Raw genomic sequence first — 24,951 nt, 5'->3', positions numbered from 1 at the left:
TATGCATATCTATCTCTTTTTCGGTGTATCTGCTCTATTTGCCAAAGAGGAAATTCAATTGGTGTGAATTTGTTGTCTTTTGGTGCTTGAGGGACAGTGGGTTGGCTTTGTGACAACGAGGTTGCAATCCGGATGGTTTAGTTTCTTTATTTTTGGAATAAGTCTCAAAAACTTTGCTTAGGTTTTATGTGTAGATATCATCTCTCCTTTGTGAGAGTTTTTATTTGTACTATTTTGGCTTGGTTTTTCCAAGCTTTATATCTTTTTTATTGTTCTGAGTTTGCAATCTTAGTTGGGATGCCTATGCCATAGTTTCTTATGTCTTGCTTGATTGTTAGTGGAGACGCACCTAATTAATTTAATATTGATGTTGGATTTCTAAGTAATTATAATGGCTCTTTGTGACTAGTGACTTTTTTTAGCTAAATTATGAATGAAAATTCAAAATTTCTCAAAAAAACAAAACAAAAATAATATTGTGTCATAAAATTATGAATATAACATTGTAAAATACATAGTAGTAATAGTAAAACACATATTTTAAAGGTGGTTTGTGTGACATGCTTGGTTGTTAGGTAGTCAATTAAAACCATACATTTAAATATGATTTCACATTTTTTTTAATGCTGAAAATATGATTTCACTTATTCAATTGCTTTCATTGACAGTTTGACAATATAATATCTTAGGCTATTTGAAAAATAAAATATCAAAAATGCCCTTATACCTTTTAAGTATAAAATTATGTAGATTTCAATATCATGCTTTATACATGAATAGGGAAGAGGTGGACAAGGAACATATGGCAGACCCCTAAATGCAATGGTAGTTGCCAAATCATATCACACTTTTCAGGAAAGAGGAAAAAAAAATATTTAGGCCCCCATGAAGTGAACAGTTGAATAAGGTAGAGCTCAATGCAGTGAATCAGAGCAATAGGTCCAAACTCCAAACCACAGAAAAAGCAGAAAAAAAAAGAGAAGAAGCTGTGGGTGGACCCAAGTCCCGTCTCATCTCATCTCATCCCCATAGAAATGTATATAGAACGGAGCGTTACAGGCTTTATCATAATCTTTTACCAAAGCATTAAGCCAAGCAAAAGCCAGTGGGAAGTTGTGGTTCTGGTTCTTGTGGGTACATAAAAAAACAACACCACATGTACACATAAAAATAATAATGAAGATGAAAGATTTAAAAAGATTAATAACTTAAGAGAAAATGGGAGATTTACAAAATCAAACAGGGACTAGACAGTAGCGGTACTGAGAAGGGAGGAGCACAAATGGAGAAGTCTGCAGAATAGAGGACTGCAAGTTCGAATTATTCTTCTTCTGTGTATGATTGCTTTTATAAATACTCAGTGCTCTTTTGGACGCATACCCATTTCCTCCCAATTACCCTTCCACTCTCTCTCTCTCTCTCTCTCCACCTCTGGTTTTCTTTCTTTTTATAATAAATGGTCTTTGCTACGTCCCCGAGGCTGCGCTGTTGGTCCAGAACAGAACCCAAACTGAAGAGATAGAGAGAGATAGAGAGACGGGTTTCTTTTAGTATTTGGAGAGAGATAGAAAGAAGCCATATTTAAAAGCAAAGACGCAGGGCCTCACAAGCCTTTTACACGTGATAAAGAAAACACCAAAAGCACTTGCATGCGTGTATAAAGATTCATCATCATCCTCATCACTCCCCCCCCTCTCTCTCTCTAAAATACTCCCATCTCTCTCTCTATCTCTCTCTCTCTCTCTCTCTAAATCTGAATCTTCACACAACCCATCTTTTAAATCTCTCCCCTTTTGGTTCCCTTTTAATCACTTCACGTTCTTTGGCAGCTACAACTTTAAAGCCTCCAGTTTTTATTTTTGTTTTCAAAGATCACTGCTTTGATTTGTTTGTTGAGAGATAGAGTGACTCAGTGAGTTCTTAATTGCTTGCTAGCTCTCATCAGTTATTGTTCTGCAAAAAGAGGAGTGCTTGCTAGCTAGTCCATAGTTGCTGCTGCTCAGTTTAAATGGCTGGTTGGTTGGTGAGTGAAGTTTGAGCTTTGTTTCTTTTGGCCTCTCTTGGACTTCGTGGTATTTAATACACTTTCTTTCTCCGTGGCATTAGTTTTGGGTATCCTTCGGATGGTGATTTTACTGCCCTTTTCAATGTTTATTCCTTCTCTTTGGTATGTTCTTGATTTTTGTTTTCTTCTGAGTGTTTTTATTCTGCCTTCCTTTGCAGTCATAAGGTTTTCAAATCTGTCTACCCAAATTAAATTATTATTATATTTCATTTGAGATATAAATGTTTTTTCCTATGTTTTTATCTGCTTGGGCCTATTCATTCTTATGTGATATTTTAATCAAAATTTCAGTTTTGGGTACCAGACAGTTTCAAGACACTGGTTTTGTCTTTCTGGGTATTTCCAGTTTTCGAGTTCCTGTTCACTTATTTACTATAATATTGTTATTGATGTTGTCTAAACGATTCATGGCCATTGGGCTGCTTATGGAAGCATCTAGACTAGAGGAGAGGAACACTTGGGTTTTGGGTGATAGTCTGTTTTGTCTCTGCATTTATGATTTTTGTTTCTGTTTGGGATTTCGTGTTGTATGATTCTTCTTGGCAGGTCTTTGAGATTGTTTATTTAATTTGTTCTTTTTCTTCTACTTTCTTTACTGAATGGCTCTGCAAATTACAAGTCAGAGGAAACTGTAGCTCTTTCTGGATTTTGGTATTCAGTTTTGTATGTATATGTATGTATTTTTTTAAGCGGTCAATCTGCTGAAACAGAGGTGAATAGTTGAACTTTCTGTTTTTGCAAAGGAATAGTAATGCTTGTCATAATCTTCAACAAAAAAGCAAAGGCTGGGCATTTATTTACCCGTACTTTTTTACTTTGCGTATGATACTCATGAAATTGAAATCTCATTATAATTTCCATTTATTCACCGTTTCAGAATTTTTCTGGGTTCCTTTTTAAGCTGACATGCAATTTTTCTCTATTTGTTTTTGGGTTTTTCCAGCGGAACTAGTCTTAAATCTGTGGGAGAATTTTGAGTGAAAGACAAGAAGGGAAGGAAGACATTGTGTTTCTGTGCCATCTGGTGAAGCTTTATCCTTTTGAACAAGTGCTTGTGCTTTGTATTTTCAGTTTCTGTTAGCAAAGCAACATGCCTATAAGAAAAATGAAAGAGAGCTCAGAGCAACACCTTGTGATCAAAACCCATTTACAGAACCCGGTGAACCCAGTTCAGAAGCAACCTAAGACTGCCCAAAATGGCAAAGGTCCACCGCCTCAAGAACCTCACAACCCCAAAACCCAAAACCAAATTTCACCTCCAACAAAAAACAGAGGAAGAAGAAGGGGTAGAGGTGGTCGGAAATCTGATCAAGGTGATGTTTGTATGCGACCGAGTTCACGGCACTGCACTGTGGCTCATATTCCTGCCTCACCAAGCTTTGCTAGTCCTCCTGTAGCTAGTACTCCGAATGGGTATGTGGAAAATGGTGGCAACTCGTGTTCGATGGAGATGGGCTTTCCTACTTCGAGCAAGTCTTTGAGTTTTGCTCGTAGGCCTGGTTTTGGACAAGTTGGGATAAAGTGTATCGTAAAGGCCAACCATTTCTTTGCAGAATTACCAGAGAAGGACTTGAACCATTATGATGTAAGCTCCTTTTTTTTATGGGTTATTTTCACAATAAACCTCTCTATTAATCTGCAGTACTAAAAATTGAATTGGTGTTTCCGTTCTGTCATAATATTTGGGCCCCTTAATCTGACATTCATTATGTTGATGGTGTTGTTTATTTTCGCATTTCTGTTGCATTGCAGAAGAAATTGAAAGAAGCACTGTTTTCATCCTGTCCTTTTCTTCGAATAGCATTTATGATATTTGAATTTGGCCTTCAATTTTGTTCTAAATGTTTTTTTGCCTTTTCACCATCAGTGATCTGACTCTTGCAGGTTTGTATAACTCCCGAAGTTGCATCAAGAAGTGTGAACAGAGCTATCATGGCTGAACTGGTGAGATTGTACAAAGAATCTGACTTAGGAATGAGACTGCCTGCTTATGATGGTAGAAAGAGTCTGTACACTGCTGGTGAGCTGCCCTTTGCTTGGAAGGAGTTCAACATTAAGCTTGTTGATGAACCGGACGGAATCAATGGCCGAAAGTGAGGACATTGCCTCCCTTTTCCTTCTGTTTCACACCATGCCTCATTTTCCCCTCTACGCTTTATCTAAAGACTCAATTGGATTATAATAATATCTAACATGAATGAATAATAGACAATGAAGTGAAAGAAATTTATTTTGTTTTATTTTCTATAGCACTTTGAATACATGAGGAGCAATTGGATTTTATTATTATAATATCCAAATAATTAATTTTAGATTACCTGTATATAATATTTCAGAAGAGAAAGAGACTATAAAGTGGTGATTAAATTTGTTGCACGAGCAAACATGCATCATCTGGGACAGTTTCTGGCTGGTAAGTGTGCTGATGCTCCCCAGGAAGCGCTCCAAATTCTTGACATTGTATTAAGAGAGCTCTCAAATAAAAGGTATAATTTATTACAGAATTTGTGACTGCTACGTTCTACTTCAGATTGAATTTATTATTTATCTCACCAAGTCTTCATTTGGTGAAGGTACTGCCCCATTGGGAGATCCTTCTTTTCACCTGATATCAGAACACCACAACGGCTTGGTGAGGGGTTGGAGTCGTGGTGCGGATTTTATCAAAGTATAAGGCCTACTCAAATGGGTCTTTCCCTCAATATTGGTAAGTAATTTGAAGTTAGTTGAAATTTTGAAAGGAAATTACTCATGGTTTGTCTCAAATGATCTCTCTCATATTTTATTCCTCTATTTTCATCATTTGTAGATATGGCTTCAGCTGCATTTATTGAGCCTCTCCCTGTAATAGAGTTTGTTGCCCAGCTTCTAGGCAAAGATGTATTATCTAGGACATTGTCTGATTCTGACCGTGTAAAGGTACTTAATACTTAATTATTTGCTGATGTGTTTTTCTCTCATACCATATGATTTAATCTAAAATGTCACTTTTAAATGTCGGCCAGATTAAAAAGGCTCTTAGAGGAGTGAAAGTTGAAGTTACGCACAGAGGGAGTGTTCGAAGAAAGTATCGAGTGTCAGGATTGACATCTCAACCTACAAGAGAACTTGTGTAAGTTTGAAGCAGCTCTAGCTTAAATTTTGCTGTCAGGTCTAGTGGTTATTGTTCTTGTACAATCTTTTTCCATTTTCCTTTGAACTCTTTCTCTTTCTAAGCATTCTCTCTCTCTCTCTCTCTCTCTCTCTCTCTCTCTCTCTCTCTCCCCCTTTTCCTTGATAGGATGCAAAGCCAGAAAATAATGTAGAATCCTTTTCTTTTTTCATAGCATTCCTGATTGAATTGTGCTAGTGTTCTATTTGCTGACACTATCTTTGTTCAGGTTTCCTGTTGACGAGAACTTGACCATGAAGTCAGTAATTGAATACTTCCAGGAGATGTATGGATTCACCATTCAACAAGGGCACCTTCCTTGCCTTCAAGTTGGAAATCAGAAGAAGGCAAATTACTTACCCATGGAGGTCAGTAATGGTCACTAAAAAAAATCTCATCTTCCCAATGATTATTTACTTACAATTCCCTTTTCAAATTTCTTATGTGGGATTTACACACCTTACACTTCTGCAGGCCTGCAAAATTGTTGAGGGGCAACGATATACAAAAAGGTTGAATGAGAAGCAAATTACCGCTCTGTTAAAAGTTACATGTCAAAGACCTAGGGATCGTGAAAATGACATCCTGCAAGTAAGTCTTTTAAAGATTTAGGTAATTGCTCATATTTCTTTTAAAGACCTAGGGAGCCTACGTGCAGGCTGTTAAGAGAAAAAAGTGAACACCATAAACCAAATATACATGTAGTTATGTTTATATTAAATAATGTAATTTGATGATTTCTGTTAAAACTATGCTACCCCATCGGTCATGATTATGCTCATAGAAATTTTAATTTATTCTTTTGACATTAAAACACAAACAGACTGTTCAACACAATGCATATGACCAAGACCCTTATGCGAAGGAGTTTGGAATCAAAATCAGTGAAAAGCTAGCTTCAGTTGAGGCTCGAATTCTTCCTGCCCCTTGGGTATGCTGCCCCTCTTCATACAACTTTTTGTTAAATGTTTAATTCAGAAAATATTCTCGTTGTTGTTATAAAGAAAAAAAAGAATATATGTTGACCATCTCATGGCACCCTTACCTGCAGCTGAAATATCATGAAACTGGGAAAGAAAAGAATTGTTTGCCTCAAGTTGGTCAGTGGAATATGATGAACAAGGTACCACACTTATCCACTGCAGTCACTTCTTTACATTTGTTAATATTTTGCTAGGCTACCTTTAGGCTTTTCTGAATGGAATAACTCCGTTTTTGTATGTACATGAATGTGCCAAATTTCCCATTAAACCAGGCTTTTCTGAATGTAATAACTCTGTTTTTGTATGAAAACCTTTATGTTACAATCAAGACTACTGTGCTTAAGATTTTCATTTCATAATTTCCTCCAGTATCTTTTTAGGGATTGTGTGGTTTTCAGTCATAATCTCTTCCTCACATGGTTCCTACTACTGATTTTTTGGTTTGATGCAGAAAATGATTAATGGAATGACTGTCAGCCGGTGGGCTTGTATTAATTTTTCACGGAGTGTGCAAGAGAGTGTCGCACGTGGGTTTTGTAATGAACTTGCTCAAATGTGTCAAGTATCTGGAATGGTATTTTTCTTTTTTCTCAATGCAATTGTTTTCTATTTTGTCATATCTGCATGTTTTTAGATCAAACATTTGGGTTATAAATATGTTTTTTGTTTTGTAGGAATTTAATCCAGAACCTGTAATTCCAATCTACAATGCCAGGCCTGAGCAAGTAGAGAAAGCTTTGAAGCATGTTTATCATGCATCCATGAGCAAAACTAAAGGAAAAGATTTAGAGCTCCTACTAGCCATTTTGCCTGACAACAATGGGTCCCTGTACGGTATGCCATATATGCCGGTGCTTTCACTTAGGATAGTTTATTAACCTTTGGCTTGAAATGCTCAAAGGTGACCTTTAAACTTAAGATTAGATCTGGAATTGCATATTTAATTGTAACTTGATTCTGCTATTTTAGGTGATATCAAGCGAATATGCGAAACAGATCTTGGTTTAATATCACAATGCTGTCTCACAAAGCATGTTTTCAAGATCAGCAAACAGTACTTGGCTAATGTGTCCCTGAAGATAAATGTGAAGGTTTGTTCAATTTCACAATATTATGAATACATGATGCTACAAAATTTCAAATTCATTTCACTCGTCATGTATTAACTATGAGAGGTGATTTGACAACAATCAGTTTACACGTGAAAAATTCCCAGACTATGTGCGACTCCATTAAGCATGAATGAGCTGATTTATATGGCATATGACTTGAGACAAAGTCACTAGTTTGAGAATGACAGCATCCTGTTTCGTTATTGCCTCTTGTGGAGTCGTTGTAAACCTTTTCTATTTATTTCGAATGGAAATTATCATTTTTGGTCCCAAGAATGACTGAATCCTGATGCTTTTTGGATCCATCCATTGTGCAGATGGGCGGCAGAAATACTGTTCTTTTGGATGCTATAAGCTGCAGGATACCTTTAGTCAGTGATATACCAACCATAATCTTTGGAGCAGATGTGACTCACCCTGAGAATGGAGAAGATTCCAGCCCCTCAATCGCTGCTGTAAAGGCCTTTACTACCTGGAACTTCTTTCTGCAATATATGCTGAAACCTTTGTTGCTAATCGATGTTTGTACTTATGCAGGTAGTAGCTTCCCAGGACTGGCCTGAAGTGACCAAATATGCTGGATTAGTTTGCGCTCAAGCTCACAGACAAGAACTCATACAAGATCTGTATAAAACATGGCAGGACCCTGTTCGTGGCACAGTCAGTGGTGGCATGATCAGGTATGAGAACTCTACAATCACTTCTTCTCTCAATCTAGTCTACATCATTTTTGCCCTCTTATTTGCTTGTAGCATCCTTGGCTTGCCCGCCACTCTTGCAAACCCATTTTGTTCCTTGGATCTTCTGCTTGCACACAATGCAACTCCATGCTGGAAGTTGTTGCATTTTACTCTTTTTTGAAGGTGTTAATATTCTATCTCAATATCATTTTCTCTTTTGTCCAGGGATCTTCTGGTTTCGTTTAGGAAAGCAACAGGGCAGAAGCCATTAAGGATTATATTTTACAGGTAAATGTCTTGTATACCTAGTGCCAGTGTATGCATGGCTTAATTTGATATTGGTACTTCATGTTGTTAACAAACACTCAGATTACCCTTAATCTAGCTTCTTTCGTGACAACTCCTGATGTGAGATATATGCGTCTGTTTTCCTATTTTTCTATTTTGTCGTGCTTTGTTCTTGTTTTAATGGCAAATATTCTGTGCAGGGATGGTGTAAGTGAAGGGCAATTTTATCAAGTCTTACTTTATGAGCTAGATGCAATCCGGAAGGTGAGAAGTGATTATCACTAGTATCAGATTATTCGAGATAAAAGTGGAAATTTCTGTTGCATTGATAAGTAATCTCCATACAGGCGTGTGCTTCGCTGGAACCGAACTATCAACCGCCAGTGACTTTCATTGTGGTGCAAAAACGGCACCACACACGATTATTTGCTAATAACCATAGGGACAGAAGCAGCATAGACAAGAGTGGGAATATATTGCCTGGTAAAGTTCAATCATCATGGAAACTTTTGTCTCTCATGTTGTTCTGACTTGTACTGATACTGAGAGTTCCATGCTCTGTGTTTATTGTTTTATTGTTTTATTGTTTTCAGGCACCGTGGTTGATACTAAGATTTGTCATCCGACAGAGTTTGATTTTTATCTCTGCAGTCATGCTGGTATTCAGGTACAAAATTGTATTCATCTTTTTACAAACATATAAATGTATCTCAATGAAACCATTTTCCATGAAGTCTAAAACAATCATGTTTCAAAAATTCACTTTTGCGATCAAGTGAGGCATGCAATGGGTGAGAATAAGATTCTACAGTTTGATCTATGGGCAAGCCCAACAACTCATTAGAAGGTTCTTTCTAAAGAGCAAGTGATTGGGGGATAGAATATCTAATAGATCCTAAATTTTCTATAATACTTTTAGTCCTACCTTTTGAAAGTTTATTCTCTTTTCTCTGGGCATAGCTGTGGTTGAAGAGGAAGGTTTTTGAGAATGATGATGATATCTTGAGTTGTACCCATATACTCATCTTATAAACAAAGATTAAATGCATATTGTTTCTTTTGCTATTTGTTATATTCTTAAAATCTTTGAAGGTTGAATGTATAAATATTTATCTCATATGGCAGGGGACAAGTCGTCCGGCTCACTACCATGTTCTTTGGGATGAGAATAATTTTACTGCTGATGGAATCCAGTCATTGACAAACAACCTTTGTTACACATATGCAAGGTGCACGCGCTCCGTCTCTGTTGGTAAGCCATTCTTCTACCCTTGTTATGTTCCTGAATAATTTTTTGCTGGCGAACAATCATTTCTCCAGAGAATGCAAAGCCATGACAGACTAGGATTCTAGCTGCAAAAAGTTCAACTATGTGCTTTAAAAGTTGTAGTTAGATTGACCAAATTCTGTGGCTCCTTTTGCAGTACCTCCGGCATATTATGCACATTTGGCTGCTTTCCGTGCTCGATTCTATATGGAGCCAGATATGCAGGAGAATGGCTCTACTGGTCATACTGCTAAGGGTACACGGGCTGCAGGAGAGACTGGGGTCCGGCCATTGCCAGCCTTGAAGGAGAATGTAAAGAGAGTAATGTTTTACTGTTAGAAGTAGAAGAGGATTGATGGTTTGGTCGCCGAGATGAGCTAGCCATAAACGATGCTGCAGTCGTAAGATCATTCACTGTTAGATTCGTTCTTCGTATATGGACCATTCATGCATGGTTCAAGGTCTTCCAGTTTAACCTAGCAGGAGGGAAGAAAAGAAAGGGTATTTCAACTTAGATCAGTGGTTATAGTGTTAGAGTTCTTTGATCATAGATAGCAGGTCCTTGTTCTCTTGCAGTGTAGACCCCATTATGGGAAGTTTATCAGTTCTAGCCTCTGTAAAGAAATGTTAATTAATCAATCAAATTTATATGTAGGAAAATTTTGCCCAAGTCTTCAAAGATGCTTCTCAAAGCTACCAGTCTTGGCAGTTTTGCTGGAGAAGTATCTCAGAATGAATGAGAAGAATTGCAAGTTATTAACTGCGATTCCTTCTGCAATTTACCAGTTACTCAGCAATAAATTGCTATCACGACCAAACAATCTGAACTCATAAAGGCAGCCAAAACTACGAGAGTAAGTTACCTACACTGGTTAAACCAAAAGAATAACTTATTACCTCCACTGGGATGTTGTCGACATCCTAAGTTAATCATGCACTAATGCACTTTCATTCGTTTTAACTTTTTTATATAACAGTGCGTGAGTAGTTTGAAATACTGTTACATTTGCGTCCCAATTGAAGTAGTCCAAAACTACAACTATTGAAAATTACAGCAGTGATAATTAAAGTGGAAGTTAGTGTGGTTGAAGATGGGTTGTCACTTGTCAATCATAATCTGCAGGGTTAAAGTGCTAGCATAATTGATAGTTGATATGGTAAATGTGGTTGTTTGCTGCAATTGGATGAAATGGACAAATGCAGTATCATTCTTTTAATGGGAAGGACTAGTCATCACGCCTGCTTCTTTCACTCAACTTATATTTGATTTCCAGTACAAACAAATTCCCAAATACATGGTCATGAAGGATGTTACTTGTTTGATAATAGTGGATGAAATGCAAATTCTCACTTTGAAATTAAATTTTCTTATTTTAAAATCAGTAATTATACCTTGCATTATTTCATATATTGTGTCAGGTATACATCAGTGGTGGTTCAAGTATTTTTGTACATCCAGTCATCTTTTTGTCTTTTGTTGCTCTCACAAGACTCATCCAACAACTAGTGTAGAGATTTGGGTATCTTCTCCACTTATAATTCTGGCTATAATGCTCCCACCTTTTTCCCATTTCCAGCATTTACTTCTTCTTCTGGTAATTAACTCAGCAGTGACATTTTAATTACCACTCGTCTCGTGAAAAGTACTCACACACCTCCATATTGGTTGAAAAGTTTTTACAAGATATATAACAGTTTATGTATTTATACATATCATTTCCCTTTCATATGACATTAATTTGTCCATCTTAAAATCACATTCATAAATTCCTTGAACATTCAAAATGCAGATCAAAGTTAGAAATCAAGAAACCCTATGAAATCTCTTCAACTTAATCAGAAGACTCTCAGTATCAACACTATCATATCCCATTAATCTAAAGTGGTCTCAGGTTCGAACCCCCCATGGCACCATGGTACATGCGTATGTGATAAACCCCCCTTCCTTATTGCTTGTATTAAAAAAGATTAACATATATAAGGATTAATCATCGTCCTGTGCTAATTAAGCTTCTTAATGTTGGAGAAACCTTGCCCTCTGGATCATTTTTTACTCAGAATGCAACTAAGAAGGCCTTGCTACCAATGGTGGCTCAAGTGCTTGGAGCATCTACATATTCGGTATGTGACAAATTCAACCTAGTTAATCACCCATCTGATTATTTCCCTTCTCATGAATGATAATTGACATATGAAAAACTGTGGAAAGAGTTGGGAGAATCAAAGAAAGTGACGTTTTAGATTATTTATTTTCTCAGGGAAACTGAAAACTCTTTGGGAATCTTTTCCGTTTATGCATTCTATCAAAAGAGAGGGCCCAAAGTCCAACAACCAACATACAGAGACTCTTCAGAGAGAGAGAGAGAGATGGTAAATTACATTTATACTATGAAACTTGGAAACTATTGAAGGGTTTCACATGGGCTCACAGTTGAGAAATTACATCATCAATTGCAATCACATTGCACACTTAGGAAACAGACACAGCCAATCTCACAGATTATTTCTACTGAGAATCCAAATTTGCCAGAATTGATCTGTGTGTCTGGTCTGCATATGATATCAAGTGATCAAAATATATATTGTATATTTGTCTTTTTGAAGCCTGAAGGTGGCACTTCAAGCCATATGGCTTCATATTCTATTCTCAATTTGAGAAGGTGAGCATTTAAATGACTGCCTGTACTGTACTTATCTGGTCCAATATTATTGTCAGAATACAAATAACTTGTCTCATTATCCCCCAACTGCCACAGAATTAATACACAGAGAGAGCAAATTAAAATCATGGTTCCATTTCAACACTCAATTTCAGATGTCTTCTACTTCTACTTTCTTTTCATCTACATCAGATTTAATTTATAGGGAGGAAATAAGAACTTGAAACAATATATACCAGAAATGTAAGGCAAGTTTGTTTTGTGCCATCATAACCCTATAAGGTGAAAAGGAAGATATATATTGTAACATGCAACAAGCTCAGAAAACCAGATCCTTAAGAAAGATTGTTTATTTTTTAAGTATTTTTGGTTAATAAAGAATCTTCAAATGGTCCAAATTCACTACTCCCATTCTCAATTAAAGTCTTCCTACATCTCACAAGCAGTTTCATCACCTTAGAAAGAAGTTCTGAGAAGTAAAATTGGACCCAATCTCATGAAATATGTCAATATTAAGTGTAAATTATATACACATAATTTAAGACCATATGTTATATAGTTGAATGACATTAAATTTATACAAATAAAAAAGCCCTCAGAAAGTTGTTTTCCCTGCAACATCCTGTGAAAACACAATGGTAATAGTCCACTTCACTGCCCCATCTCTCTCTCTCTAGAAAACTTATGATTCTATTCCATACCCTAGCCAATATAATAACCTAGCTAGGGCTTAATCCCCAGTCAATAACATGGATGGAATTTAGGAACCTCCAACTAAGACAAAATTTCAGGCAAGCACATCGAATTTCAGACCGTATGGTATTGAATGGAAAACCTTAAATTCATGGTAATATCATGAACACATATATGCTTACATATGAAATCTTGATGCAGACCGTATGACTAATAATCAAAAAGAGTACGACAGGTTTGCTCGGTAGCAGTGGCTCAATGTCCAAAGTGCCAGTTGAGGATCTTGAAATCATCGAACTGCGTGGAAACACACGGTTTCTGTCATTCAAAACCCTAACAACCCCAAAACAGCTGACATTTCCGAGCAGCTTTCCCACCAAAAAAAAAAAAAATTTAACATGAGCTGAATTTATCAATATACCAATTGACACCACAACAAAAACCCACATACATACTGTCGACTTATTGAGAAACTGAAGATCGTGACATACCTTTTATCTAGGGATTGCAAAGGTTTATGTGGGAATTAGGGTTTGATCTCATGCTACCAATAACAGGTGAAACTGCCACATGATCTGATCTTCCCTAACCAAAATAGGGAGGTTAAGATCATGCTGGCAGCTTCAACTGCTACAAATGCATGATAAGAAAATATGTACAGTACTCATGATCCTTCCTTGGAGCAAGACTAGAAATTTTGAGAGAGAGGGAAAGAGACAGAGACAGAGACAGAGAGAGAGAAGGGGGGTGGGGGGCCTTTAATTTGCTAGGTAGTGAGCTAGGGTTTGATGGAAAAGAAAGAAGATGAGAGGAGGGTATAAATAGAGGCAGAAGGTAGAATTATCATTTTATTAAGAATTAGATGGAATATTGAAAAGCTGAAAAAACTTAATAATAAAAAACAAAATTGAAAGATGTAAAGGGAGGGAGGAGGGTGGTCCCAATTGTGTGATGTTTGCATATTGAATATTATCACGCCAAGACTGCCCCCCATGCAGTTTGCTGCAGACAGATTAGTGAGTGTTTCCTTATTTGTGTGCATTTACATTAATATGACTTTTAGGTTGGGGCCTGAGGCATGTGGGGGACCCTAAATTCACATCTCTATCTCTCTCTCTCACAAGCAGCAGCAGCTGCAACAACAACAAAGGAAAGCATCAAACCATGAGAGCCAAAGGAAAAAAGAAAGAAAGGAGAGATGAGTGTGTTTGTTTGTTCAAATTTTGGGACCATTTTGCATGGTTATCTTACAATTACATAGATATTGCATAGTGTTTCACACATAAAGATGAAAGAAGAAAGCATCTCAACCCAAGAAAATGATCTCTGATTACGTCTCTCTCTCTCTCTCTCCAATGTGCATTCAATATATCCATTCCATTCAAGCATCTTTTTTCTTAAACCATTGATAATAGCCTTCCTTTGCAAAAATTTCCATTTGTTGAATTTTTGGTAGCTGTGTGCATCTGATTGATGCCAGCTGCACAATACTAGTTATTGGAAACATTTGATACCCTTCAAATTAAAGAAAGAAAGAAAAAAATATATATCATTAAGAAAAAAAGAAAAAGAAATCTGATGACGACATTTGGGAAAATGACTACTTGTTTGTTATAAAAAAAAATATTTAAAAAAAAGTTATTGTTGTTTAAAATTTAAAAATGTCGTCCCTCTTGTTTTTTAAACACTGGGTGTGATGATGAAACCAATATATGCAACCACACCACACCCTTTGCCATAAAGCTCATGAATAGCACAAGTTCGGTTTTTTTTTTCTTTCCCTTTTTGGGGTACATATATAGGAGGCCGAAGCTAGCCAAACAAAAACACTCAAACTACAAAGGAATTGATAGACCTTGTCCTAGCCAAACCTGGGACATGATTAGACCAAGGTGCCTAACAAGGTGAGAGCATAAGTCCTCAATTACAAGTCTGAATAAGTCTAAAAAGATCGAGGATGCTTAGGAGCAATAGCACAATTAATTGGTAAGATAATATATTAATAGAGCATTCGAAACCTTTTCAAGATTTCAATTTTTTATTATTATTTAAGAATCCATATTTCCTTTTCTTGTTAATTAATTAAACAAGCATAATATATATGCAGAGGCCGGAATATATTCCTTGGTTTTTATACTGTGACTCTAATGATTGAATATTTCAAAATTCCTAGTATACTGTATATATAATATATAAGGTCTTCCACTCGTCCCAGGGTAGCCGGTGCCTGACATATTCTCCACATTCACAGAGCCACTGGTATAGTACGCAATGTGTGTTGTTGCAACTTTGAGGGGAGAGAGTATCAAGCCATTACATGAATCCTGTTGCCTAGCTAGTATAATCTTCTTACCTTGATTTCACTTAACTTATTGGTTTTCATTGGGGTGTAACTAGGTTTTGTTGAGAGTGTATAGAATCCCAAGTTGGGATTTTAAAGTCGAGCCTCAACTCGTGGGTCGCTTGACTTTGAAGTTTTATGCTTTAATTTATAGCGTAATGTGCTCCATGCCACTCAAGTTAGTTTCAATCACTTAGTACAACATGCAATTGATCATGTTCTTAATTAGCATAACACGATAGTATTGGAGTAAGATAAGTGAGCAACATGCATTTTTACATATTGTGCTTACCCCACCCCCTCCCTCTTTTCGTTTTAGTTTAGTATTAATGTTAGACACATATATCCAAATAAATTAGATAAATAGATTAATTGCTTGAAAAAAAAAATGAAGAAGGAAAATATATAATAACAGAATAATGCTACTCTTACCACATTTGTATACCACATTCTCATACTACCTTATGTGGCAGATGAGGTGGACAGCCACATCAATTAAAATTAATTTAACATTTTCTTTTCTTTTATGTATGATTTATTGATATTTTTTAATTGATGTGACTGTCCACTTCATGTGCCACATAAAGTGGTATGAGAATGTGGTATGCCAATGTGGTAAGAGTAGCATTTAACATCATCATCACTATATTGAAATTCGAAATACAATTGATATTGACAATAAAGTGAGCATTACTGCATCATTATAGTTAATTCTGACTAAAAATATCATAGATTTGTGTTGTTAACGCCCTAGAATTAATATGAGAAAGAAAATAGGGAGAAACTTTCAAATAATACTTTTTTTTATCAAAGAGAAACTTCTTCAGATAAACTACAATATTAAAATTAAAGACATAAATATGACATCTAAAATACTAATCCCAAGTCCCTTTTCTAAAAAAAAAAAAACAGTCCTAGTGTCGTTTTCACTTTGAGGGGAGAGGAAGCCATTGTTCTTCCTTTCCTCTTCCCTCATCTCTTGCTCCCTTCTCTTCTCTTTCCCCATTTTCAGAGACAGAAGGTTTCCCCTATTTTTTTTTCGTTTTGTTATGATTTTCCTCCACCCCATCATAGGCGGTTGCGTTACGACATCGGATCTCCACCACCATCCTTTTTACAATTTCTTTATGTTTGGAATAAACCGCGGAGACTCTTTGGGTCTTCTATGTAGTTTTCACCTATCCTTTTGTGAGAGTTTTCCACCTCTCTTTTGTGATAGTTTTATTTGTATTGTTATGGCTTGGGTTTTTTTCAAGAGCTTTATCTCTATTTGATTGTTCTGAGTTTGCAATCTTACTTGGGATGCCTATGCCAGAGTTTCTTCAATCCTGTGTGATTGTTAGTGTATACGCACCATATTGTCTTAATTTTGATGTTAGATTGCTTCGTTATTGTAATGGCCCTTTGTGGCTATTTTGTATTGGCTCTTTATGACTAGTTTGTTTTGGCCCTTTGTAGCTAGTGGCTCTTTTGACTGAATTATGACTGCAATCCCAGAATTTCTCAACAACAAAGAAAAAAGAATAATGCTATTCTTACCACATTTGTATACCACATTCTCATACCACCTTATGTAACAGATGAGGTGTACAACCACATCAATTAAAAAGTGTCAATAAATCATAAAATAAAAGAAAATGTTAAATTAGTTTTAATTGATGTGGTTGACACATCATTTGCCACATAAGATGGTGTGGGAATGTGGTATACAAATGTGGTGAGAGTAACATTACTATAAAAAAAAAAGGTGCCAATTCTAAGAGTGTAACAAACTACCATGCTAAAATCAAAACTAAAGTGGACAAAAGGTGCACTAAAACTCTCAAATAATACTTTGACTGTAGAATGGTTCTCAAATAGACCCATTATCATTTTGATATGAAGTCGAGACTGCTGATATTGTAGATATTGTCTTATTATATTGATAAAAAAATAGCCCAACGTTAAAATATTCAACACTCCTTGTCTTGTGTATCCAAATCTTAGAAAGAGAAATATCGCTAGATCAAAGTGCTAGTTGATTATTGAAATTAGCAAGAATCGATTAGGCAAATGATCAATCAGTACATGGACTACCACCAGATTTGCGGATCGAGCCAGTTTAATTAACAACGTTCAAAATTGTTTTTAAAAGGCCATGGTGGGCACTTCCATTATATATTTCTGCTTGGAATATGCTACATCAATTTTTCACTCTAAAAAGAAAAAAGGAAAAAAAAGAACCTTGATTTACATGTTTGGAATTTTACTGCTGATGGCAGGCATATATACGAATGCAATAATTTCCACTTACCAACTCGATGGTTGGTTACCACTGTTAAAAAGTTTCACTGTTAATTTCATCATAATGTGGAATGTTTCTGGGGTCATGATGTTAGCAAGATTGTAGCATGATGCATATGCCCTTAATTTTTACATGACTGACATCCCTAGCCAGATCCAGGCTACAAAAATTATGGTGTGCCTACCTAGTTATCTGGTCTGCGCGAAATTAAAGAATGCAATCAATTCTTATCTAATTTTAGTGTCTTAATTAATTTTTGTAGTCATAATAATACGATATTTTAAACTACTCTAATGTACGGAAAGAGAGATATTAAATTCATACACAAAGGGTGAACACACTATCTTAAAAATATATTTGCTTGACATTAATAAATATATATATAAACTTTGCTAATTGTTTGTTGGTGTAATGATGTGTGATCTAAAGCCCAAACATTGAATCATTATAAGCCTCTCCACCCTCCCCCCACCTTCTGAATCTGCTGCTATATTATGGTGCGGGACCATAAGCTTAGTTGAATTCATTTTACAATGTGTAGAGGCAGATGGTGGGAGTAATTTAGCCTAAGCCTATAAGCAACTCCTACCTACCCATTTGATGAGGTTGCTCTGAGAATGTGGTAAAATACTAGAAATATGAATTCCGCCCTTAATGGGAAACTTGAAACTTTATATGCCATTGCCAATATGGTGGTCCAATACTACTCCAACTGCTGACCAAAATGGAGCTCAAATTTTTCACTTTCACTAGCTTGTACACCAATGTACTGCAATTACCCTCCCCCCAAGTGGAAGAAAAAAACAAGTAAAAGAGAACAAAAACAGTAAAAGTAACATGTACAAAGTAACAAAACCCACGAATTCAGGTAAAAGAACTTAAAGGCAACCTTTCAATTTTCCATTACCTTAAATTGCATGCGATGTGGTTGACATTGGTTTTTGTACAATGAACATATATATATATATATATATGTAAGTGTTCCTGATGAAAATAGGTACTTTAAATCAAAACATGGCTTAGAGATGATGGATCTTAAGGGTTTTGGTTGCTCATCACTAGTCACATCCCCCCTACTTACCACTGATATATCCAGCACCAACTTGAACTTGAGAGAGAGAGAGAGAGAGAGAGAGAGAGAGAGATGGATTTTATAATTTCCTTTGGGGTGTGTTCCCTAAGAGTTAAGGGCTATAAAAGGGCTAGGTTATTAAGAAATCTGGTCCCTCTTTTGTAGGATGACAGGCAGAGTTGGCTGGAGAGACTAGGGACTAGAGATTAGGGTGGTCCAGGTCCTGTCCTGTTGCTAGCTCTGCTCTGGTTGTAGATATGCTTGCTGTGCTGGTGCCTACCCAGTGAGCTGTGAGGCTGGCGGCTAGGCGGCTAGGAGGGAGAAGGAAGGGCAATTACATTTACTAATTGCTGTCTCTCTGTCACCTTATTTTAGAATTCAGAATTATAATTTAGAGTGGTTTATGTTTATCCAAAAGGCAACTACAGCAGTGCAGTTGATGGATAAAGCAGAACACTGCATCAGCATCAGCACCAGCCCCAGCCCATTAAACATTTTAAACTAATATAATTGCTACTGTTCCAAAAGGCTGAGGGCCAAAGGGTATATAGACTGAAAAATTAGGTTCAAACTCAAGTTCAATGGACGGACATACTGTTTTGATCAATTAATGGACAAACACACTTTCTTAGTCAATTTATCTAACCCATATTTGCTAATCCTAATTGTTTAATGTCTGTAGTTTGTATAAGTTTTTATTTTGATATGTCTCCCTGGCGCACCCAGAAGTTTTTTAGCGGAGATGCAATATTGACTAAGTATGAAAAATGGTTTTTCGGAATAATCATTTTCTCAAGATAATTTTTGACGGCTTTTATTCCTTACACATCAAATAAGAAAACTTGATTTTATGGGATTTTAGTATGAAGTATATATTGACTTAATGAGCCATCATTTTTAGCATAAATCGTATTTTGCACTAAAACCGATTTTTCATATTTTTTGGTAAATACCACGAGGTGTCCCCACACCCGAAGGGTGGGATTAATCCCCGCTCGGGGTTCGGATTTTTCATATTTTGATTTGGTGGGAATTTGATTTTATAATATTTTTATTTGAACCCAAATAGGGGGTATTTCCTTATTTACATTGTAAACTTAAGTAAATTGAGTAATATAAAAATAAATGAAAGTAAAAGGACAAAGACATTTACTTAAATGTTGAAAATTGAAATAAGGTAATCTGTACACCAGTTGAGCAAATGGGCAATTTAAAGCACCTACAATGGTTTTTCCGACGAGAGAAGATGCAGTTGTACATCCTTGTGCTTTAATAGGTCCGCCACCCCCTTCCATGCTTATTGGCACTAAGCATCTTTTTTCTTTTGGGAGAAGATGTTTAATTATTACTGCACTTGCTGCATGCATGTGGCACACCAAGTCAAAACACAAGACAAGTGGAATGGTGGCTTTTATTTTAAATTTTTTACTTTTTCCTTTTAGAGATCAGTTAGGAATAGCCCATGTTACTCCCACTGTGGTTGTGTATTAACAGTGTGCCTTGGGAAAAATAGAAAATTCTGCTTCTTCCGACCACCGGTTGACCATGGTGCTTAGGGAAAAGTACACTTGTCTATTGAATTATGTGAATATATATATTCAATTTAACAAATAATTATCTTTTATATAAAATGTTTTACTCGTTAGGAAAAAGTAGTGGCTCAATAGTTTCAACCCTATTGTGCTTTAATCTTCCATATATGTATTTATTTTGTGGCTGTGATGAGATTCTTTTTTCTTTTTTTTTTCTTTTGGTCAAAGCTAAAAAGAAAAGAGGGGTTTTCTCATGTACATTGTCAAGGTGCCATAAAAAATCAAATCTGAGATAATTGATATGCAAGCAAGACCCTTTTCACTAGACTAAACCTCATTGGTTGATGGGATTGTCTCAATTAATTAATTTGCACTGTTGTATTATTCTTTTTCGGGTTGAAACCCAAGACATAGCCCGAAGCCCAAAACCAACAAAGTACGCCCAAGCATAATGTAGTATGATAGCTAACCGGATTGCGATGGGCATGTCCTTCTAGCCGTCTCCAATAACATTGGTGAGAATTCCATAAATGTGGCTGAAAGTGTTGCTCTTCGGGATGGTCTTGTTGCTACTATTGAGAGAGGTTGGGATCAAATTGTGATTGAAGGTGACTCTGAGCTCATCATTGATAGTATTCTTAAAAAAGCTAATCCCCCTTGGAGTATCCAACGGATTATTCAAGATATTTGGTCCATTTCTTCTTCTATCGTCTCTATCCGTTTCCATCGGCGGATGCGATTGCTAAGCTGGACCATGGGTTATCAACTCAAGTTTGTTGGGAGTTTGGTCTTCCGTTATCTATTTGTTCCCCTTTTTATTTCGACCTCTTTGGGCACGCTTGCCCAATGGGTTTTGTGTTGTAATTTCTTTTTTCCGCATAAATAATAATAATAATAATAATGTAGTATGATAGCTAACCACACAAGAGATCTTTTTTTATATCTTGATATATAGTATTTTGCAAATGATCCTACTGGCTTTGGCGCTAAACTTTTAATTTAATTAACTTGAAAATGGGTAGCAGATTGAAAATGCTTGTATGTATATGTAGAAATAAGAACCACAAATCTCTTAAAAAAACACCAGTCAATCTCACTCCGCAAAGATAATTACTAAACCAAAATTATTATTACAATTCTGTATTCAGCCAAAATTCCCAAAGTTTGTGTTTACAACAAATCGTCCCCAAATTTTAACATGCAACTCTAAAATTCTTGTGAGGCAGATCCAATGTCTCCTTTCCCTTTACCAATCTTCTTCGGCAACAGAGTCTAATGAATGTTTGGCAAAACACCGCCATTAGCCATAGTAACAGTCCCCAAAAGCTTGCTCAACTCCTCGTCGTTACGCACAACCAGCTGAATATGCCTTGGAACAATTCGATTCTTCTTGTTGTCTCTTTTTTGTTTTTAGCTAAATTGGTTAGAGTGGAACTTTTGGCATAAAATGTATCCCAAATTACATTTTGGGTTTTCTGGTTTGGTACATTTTCTGTTTCGGGTCCCGTCATTTTAATTTTAGCAATTTTATTCATGTAATTTTGCTTAGTTAGCACTCAAGACTTATAAATCTAACATTATTAAGAAAAATAAATGTACATTTTGAGAAGGGGAAGAGGAACAAGCAAACGGGTGACTTTTCATTTTCCAGCATTAAGTCTCCAAACCACAGTCCTAACGTGGACAAGAACACGAAGAAACTATAAAGAAATGGAGAGAGAGGTGTCAAACCTATTGCAAGAGATACTGGATGAACATTGTACTTCCCTGCAATATCAATGTATTCCTGTGAATGGAAATAAAAGCAGATTAGTATTTCAAAATTTGATAAATACAACAACATGCAGTAAAGAGACCAAAAGCTAGAACTAGAGATAATATTCAAAATAATTTTCCTTTTAGAACAAGGAGTACGGCAGACATTCATGAACTGCTATGGCACAGATGTAGAAACACAGGCTTGTATAAAAAATATTAATAACCACTGGGCATCATACCACTAAGATGTAAACATGACATTGAAACAAAACCAGTGAAAATGTATGACTATCATTTTCTCACCCAGAGGGCCAGATTTTTATCAAAGTTTTCAAAAGGCATTTGTGCTAACTTGAATTCAAAGTTCTAAATAACCTTAGATTTTTCATTTGGCCTATCAAAGTGAAGAGAATAATATCCATACCATGGCTGCTGCTCTTATGATGTGATCGGACAGGTTGTATCAGACCCCCAATCAGGCAAAAAATACATCCCAGAGAGTAAACCCATTGCCAGGGGGCTGTAGGCTAATAAACTGATGCTAAAACATTCAATAGCCCAACAGAAAATCATTAGTAGTATTACATGAAGTGGCAGAACTCATTTATAAATAATATAATTAAATCGATCATTTTACCACTCAATAAACTCACATGAATAAGTTTTATTCAATGGCTTACCTAGGTTTGAAAGCCATAAAAATTGAAAACCCAAAATGCACGTTTAGATAAGAAGCCCTTCCCCAAAGTGACTCTCATGTTCTCTGTTGGAATTTTAATTCCACTTACTAATGTTATATTATTCAAGCTACTAATTAGCAAGAATATTCAATTGAATTTCTTCAAGAACTGCTCAGGAGTCAGGACAGGATAGGAAAAGTAACATAACTTCAACTTCATCAAGAAATTGGCATGCACAAATCAAGCAAGCTTTCCCAATCATTTCATACCGGATGAAATAATTAATTGTTCAGCTATTCACTTTTTCTGAAAACCAACACTTTGAATACGTCTCATGATGACAGCATTCAGCCAACCCAGAATCAAAAGTTCGACAGAGCAAGCTGTATGAGTTCTATCAAATCGACAATAAGTTGCATTAGTCCAAAAATCAGCAGCAACAATGCAGTAAGCATTTGACTGAGAGTGCAATGATCAAATAGACAACCTACACAGAGACAATCTTTGGATGGCGAGCAGCTACCTGAACAAACTTCATCACCCCATATGGTGTTTCGTTACTGAGACCAACATATCTAATCTTCAATACAAAAATTTCCTTTCAATAAACATGGGAATTTTATGCTCTTAAAACATTGCAAAATAAAGGAAAAAGTCACCAAACTAAACGACTTATCAAAGAAAGGGGAAGAAAGGCAACAGTATGAAACTAACCTTACCAGAATCAACAGCTATTCCTAGAGCATCAAGTTGTTCGTCTATGGGAATCGAACTGAACTTTCGGGTTGGATCATACTCAATTTCTCCAAACATGGGAACATAGCTACAAAAACAGTCATTAATCAGTTCAAGTCTTATTAACAGGGATTGTGTAGTCCCAAAACACTAAAAGGAAGGATCTACATACAAACCGATCAGGCCATTGTAATCTGTCTGCAATCACCTTAAGCTGCATTTAAACATTACATAACTCATCACTCAGCACAGCATAACACGAAGCGTTTAAACCGAAGCAAAATTACAAACTGTTTGCTTGAGCAAACCTGCCGTCAATGGCCTCGGTGATATTCTTAGCATTCAAACACTTGGGGCCATCTCGTATCCAAGTCATCTGCCCAGACGGTCCCGTAACCTGTAATATCAGAACAAATTTTCACACATGAGAAGTGAAAAGCAAGCTGGCACACCATTATTAGCATGAACTGATACTCTCAGAGTTACTTTACAACCTTGGTGGCCAAAACGACGCTCCTCGCTCCTCCCCTGAGTCTGGGCTCGCACCACTGGATACATTTCTGCAGAGATGCCGGCCTGGAAAGTTTGGTCGAGGCCGGAAACGTGTTTTGCTCGCCAAAGTCATCGTCCCAGCGAAGAATGAATTTATATTTGAGGATGAGAGGGAGGGCCAAAGAATCAGACTCAGTCGGTAAGATTGGGGGCGAGGTTGAAGAGAGGCACCGCCATTGCTTCGCCTGAGAAGCTCTTTGAGTTTGTCAACTGTGAGTGGAACGGGAAGGAGAAAAATAAGTAACTGCTATATCGGCAGAAGTTTCGTGGATTTTCAGGGGTTGGATAAGATAAAAAGAGAACGGAGTTACTATCGAAGTGTTCGTTATCGCTAATTTTCACAACCACCAAAAAAAACAAAAAATCGAAAAATCGGCCTAGGCGGCCTGGGCGGGTTGGTTTTTTTTTTTCAATTTTTTTTTATAATTTATAATTTATAATTTTATTTTCCTGGATTTAAAACAGTCTTGGAGGGAAATGGAGAGCAGGAAGAGATAGACTTAGAGGCCTAGCCTTTCATGTCAAGTAATTTTCTTTGTTATATGCTTTACGCTTAATTTTCCCCATGTTTTATATCAATTATGGTACTTTATAATTTATATATCCTTTTATTTTGCATGATTTTGAAAATAATTAAAAAAGAAATAAAAAAACGCCTAGGCCCCAATTACTCCTCTAGGCGCTAGACCTATTTTTCAAACATCGCTTCCACCACATAATTGATACAAAATATTTGTTTACTAAAAACACCTGCAAATAAAATTATTTTTTACATTCACAACTATTTCTTGCTGATAATTAATACAAATATTTGTTTACCTATTAATTTTGGCCGAGAAAAACTATTTTTCATTAATACACTCTTTTTTATCCTGCTTTCTTTTCCATTTCCCAAAATTAAAAGTGGATTTAGAACTTTTGTAATAACAAAATAAGGGATAAGAGGGCAACTAATTATTGTTTAGTATACAATTTAATTTTAGAAAATGCATCAAATCATTTTGGTCACATTGACTTAGATCTTCAAACATCTATAATTTTGAAGATCACAATTTTGATTTAGAAACGTAAAAAAATTTCATTTTACTTTTCATTTTG

At 36.2% G+C, this 24,951-nt stretch overlaps 1 protein-coding gene, 1 long non-coding RNA gene and 1 pseudogene across 4 annotated transcripts; 1 reads left to right on the top strand and 2 right to left on the bottom strand.

Annotated features, from left to right (window-relative positions):
* The first annotated feature begins 1,283 nt into the window (after window positions 1-1,283).
* AGO10 (Stabilizer of iron transporter SufD / Polynucleotidyl transferase) lies at window positions 1,284-10,206 on the top strand. 2 transcript variants are annotated; one of them, XM_021963334.2, is made up of 22 exons: window positions 1,284-2,023; window positions 3,009-3,650; window positions 3,950-4,158; window positions 4,402-4,551; window positions 4,639-4,772; window positions 4,875-4,984; window positions 5,071-5,177; window positions 5,446-5,584; window positions 5,691-5,807; window positions 6,040-6,147; window positions 6,268-6,339; window positions 6,651-6,773; window positions 6,874-7,033; window positions 7,169-7,290; window positions 7,629-7,766; window positions 7,849-7,991; window positions 8,217-8,279; window positions 8,480-8,543; window positions 8,627-8,762; window positions 8,873-8,946; window positions 9,405-9,531; window positions 9,704-10,206. In XM_021963334.2, exons 2-22 carry the CDS (start codon window positions 3,156-3,158, stop codon window positions 9,883-9,885), a joined length of 2,973 nt encoding a protein of 990 aa, XP_021819026.1. In that variant the 5' UTR covers window positions 1,284-2,023; window positions 3,009-3,155; the 3' UTR covers window positions 9,886-10,206. The 2 variants fall into 2 exon arrangements, with proteins under 2 accessions (XP_021819026.1, XP_021819027.1); XM_021963335.2 differs by lacking the exon at window positions 1,284-2,023 and adding an exon at window positions 2,046-2,167.
* Window positions 10,207-12,991: 2,785 nt separating this feature from the next.
* LOC110760970 (uncharacterized) lies at window positions 12,992-14,096 on the bottom strand. The gene is made up of 2 exons (XR_002527323.2): window positions 13,391-14,096; window positions 12,992-13,267 (listed from the first exon to the last, which is right to left on the bottom strand). It is a non-coding gene; the product is annotated as an uncharacterized LOC110760970 (long non-coding RNA).
* An 8,216-nt stretch (window positions 14,097-22,312) lies between these two features.
* Window positions 22,313-24,059, bottom strand: LOC110760951 (uncharacterized; annotated as a pseudogene). The gene is made up of 7 exons (XR_015832929.1): window positions 23,796-24,059; window positions 23,610-23,698; window positions 23,478-23,515; window positions 23,281-23,389; window positions 23,054-23,146; window positions 22,896-22,960; window positions 22,313-22,427 (listed from the first exon to the last, which is right to left on the bottom strand). The product of XR_015832929.1 is annotated as an uncharacterized LOC110760951 (transcript).
* Window positions 24,060-24,951: the final 892 nt, after the last annotated feature.

This window comes from Prunus avium, chromosome 1, assembly GCF_965620075.1.
Source record: "Prunus avium chromosome 1, drPruAviu1.hap1.1, whole genome shotgun sequence".
Lineage (NCBI taxonomy): Eukaryota > Viridiplantae > Streptophyta > Magnoliopsida > Rosales > Rosaceae > Prunus > Prunus avium.
The sequence above is the reverse complement of the archived record's forward strand: the minus strand, read 5'-3'. Positions and strand labels throughout refer to the sequence as shown.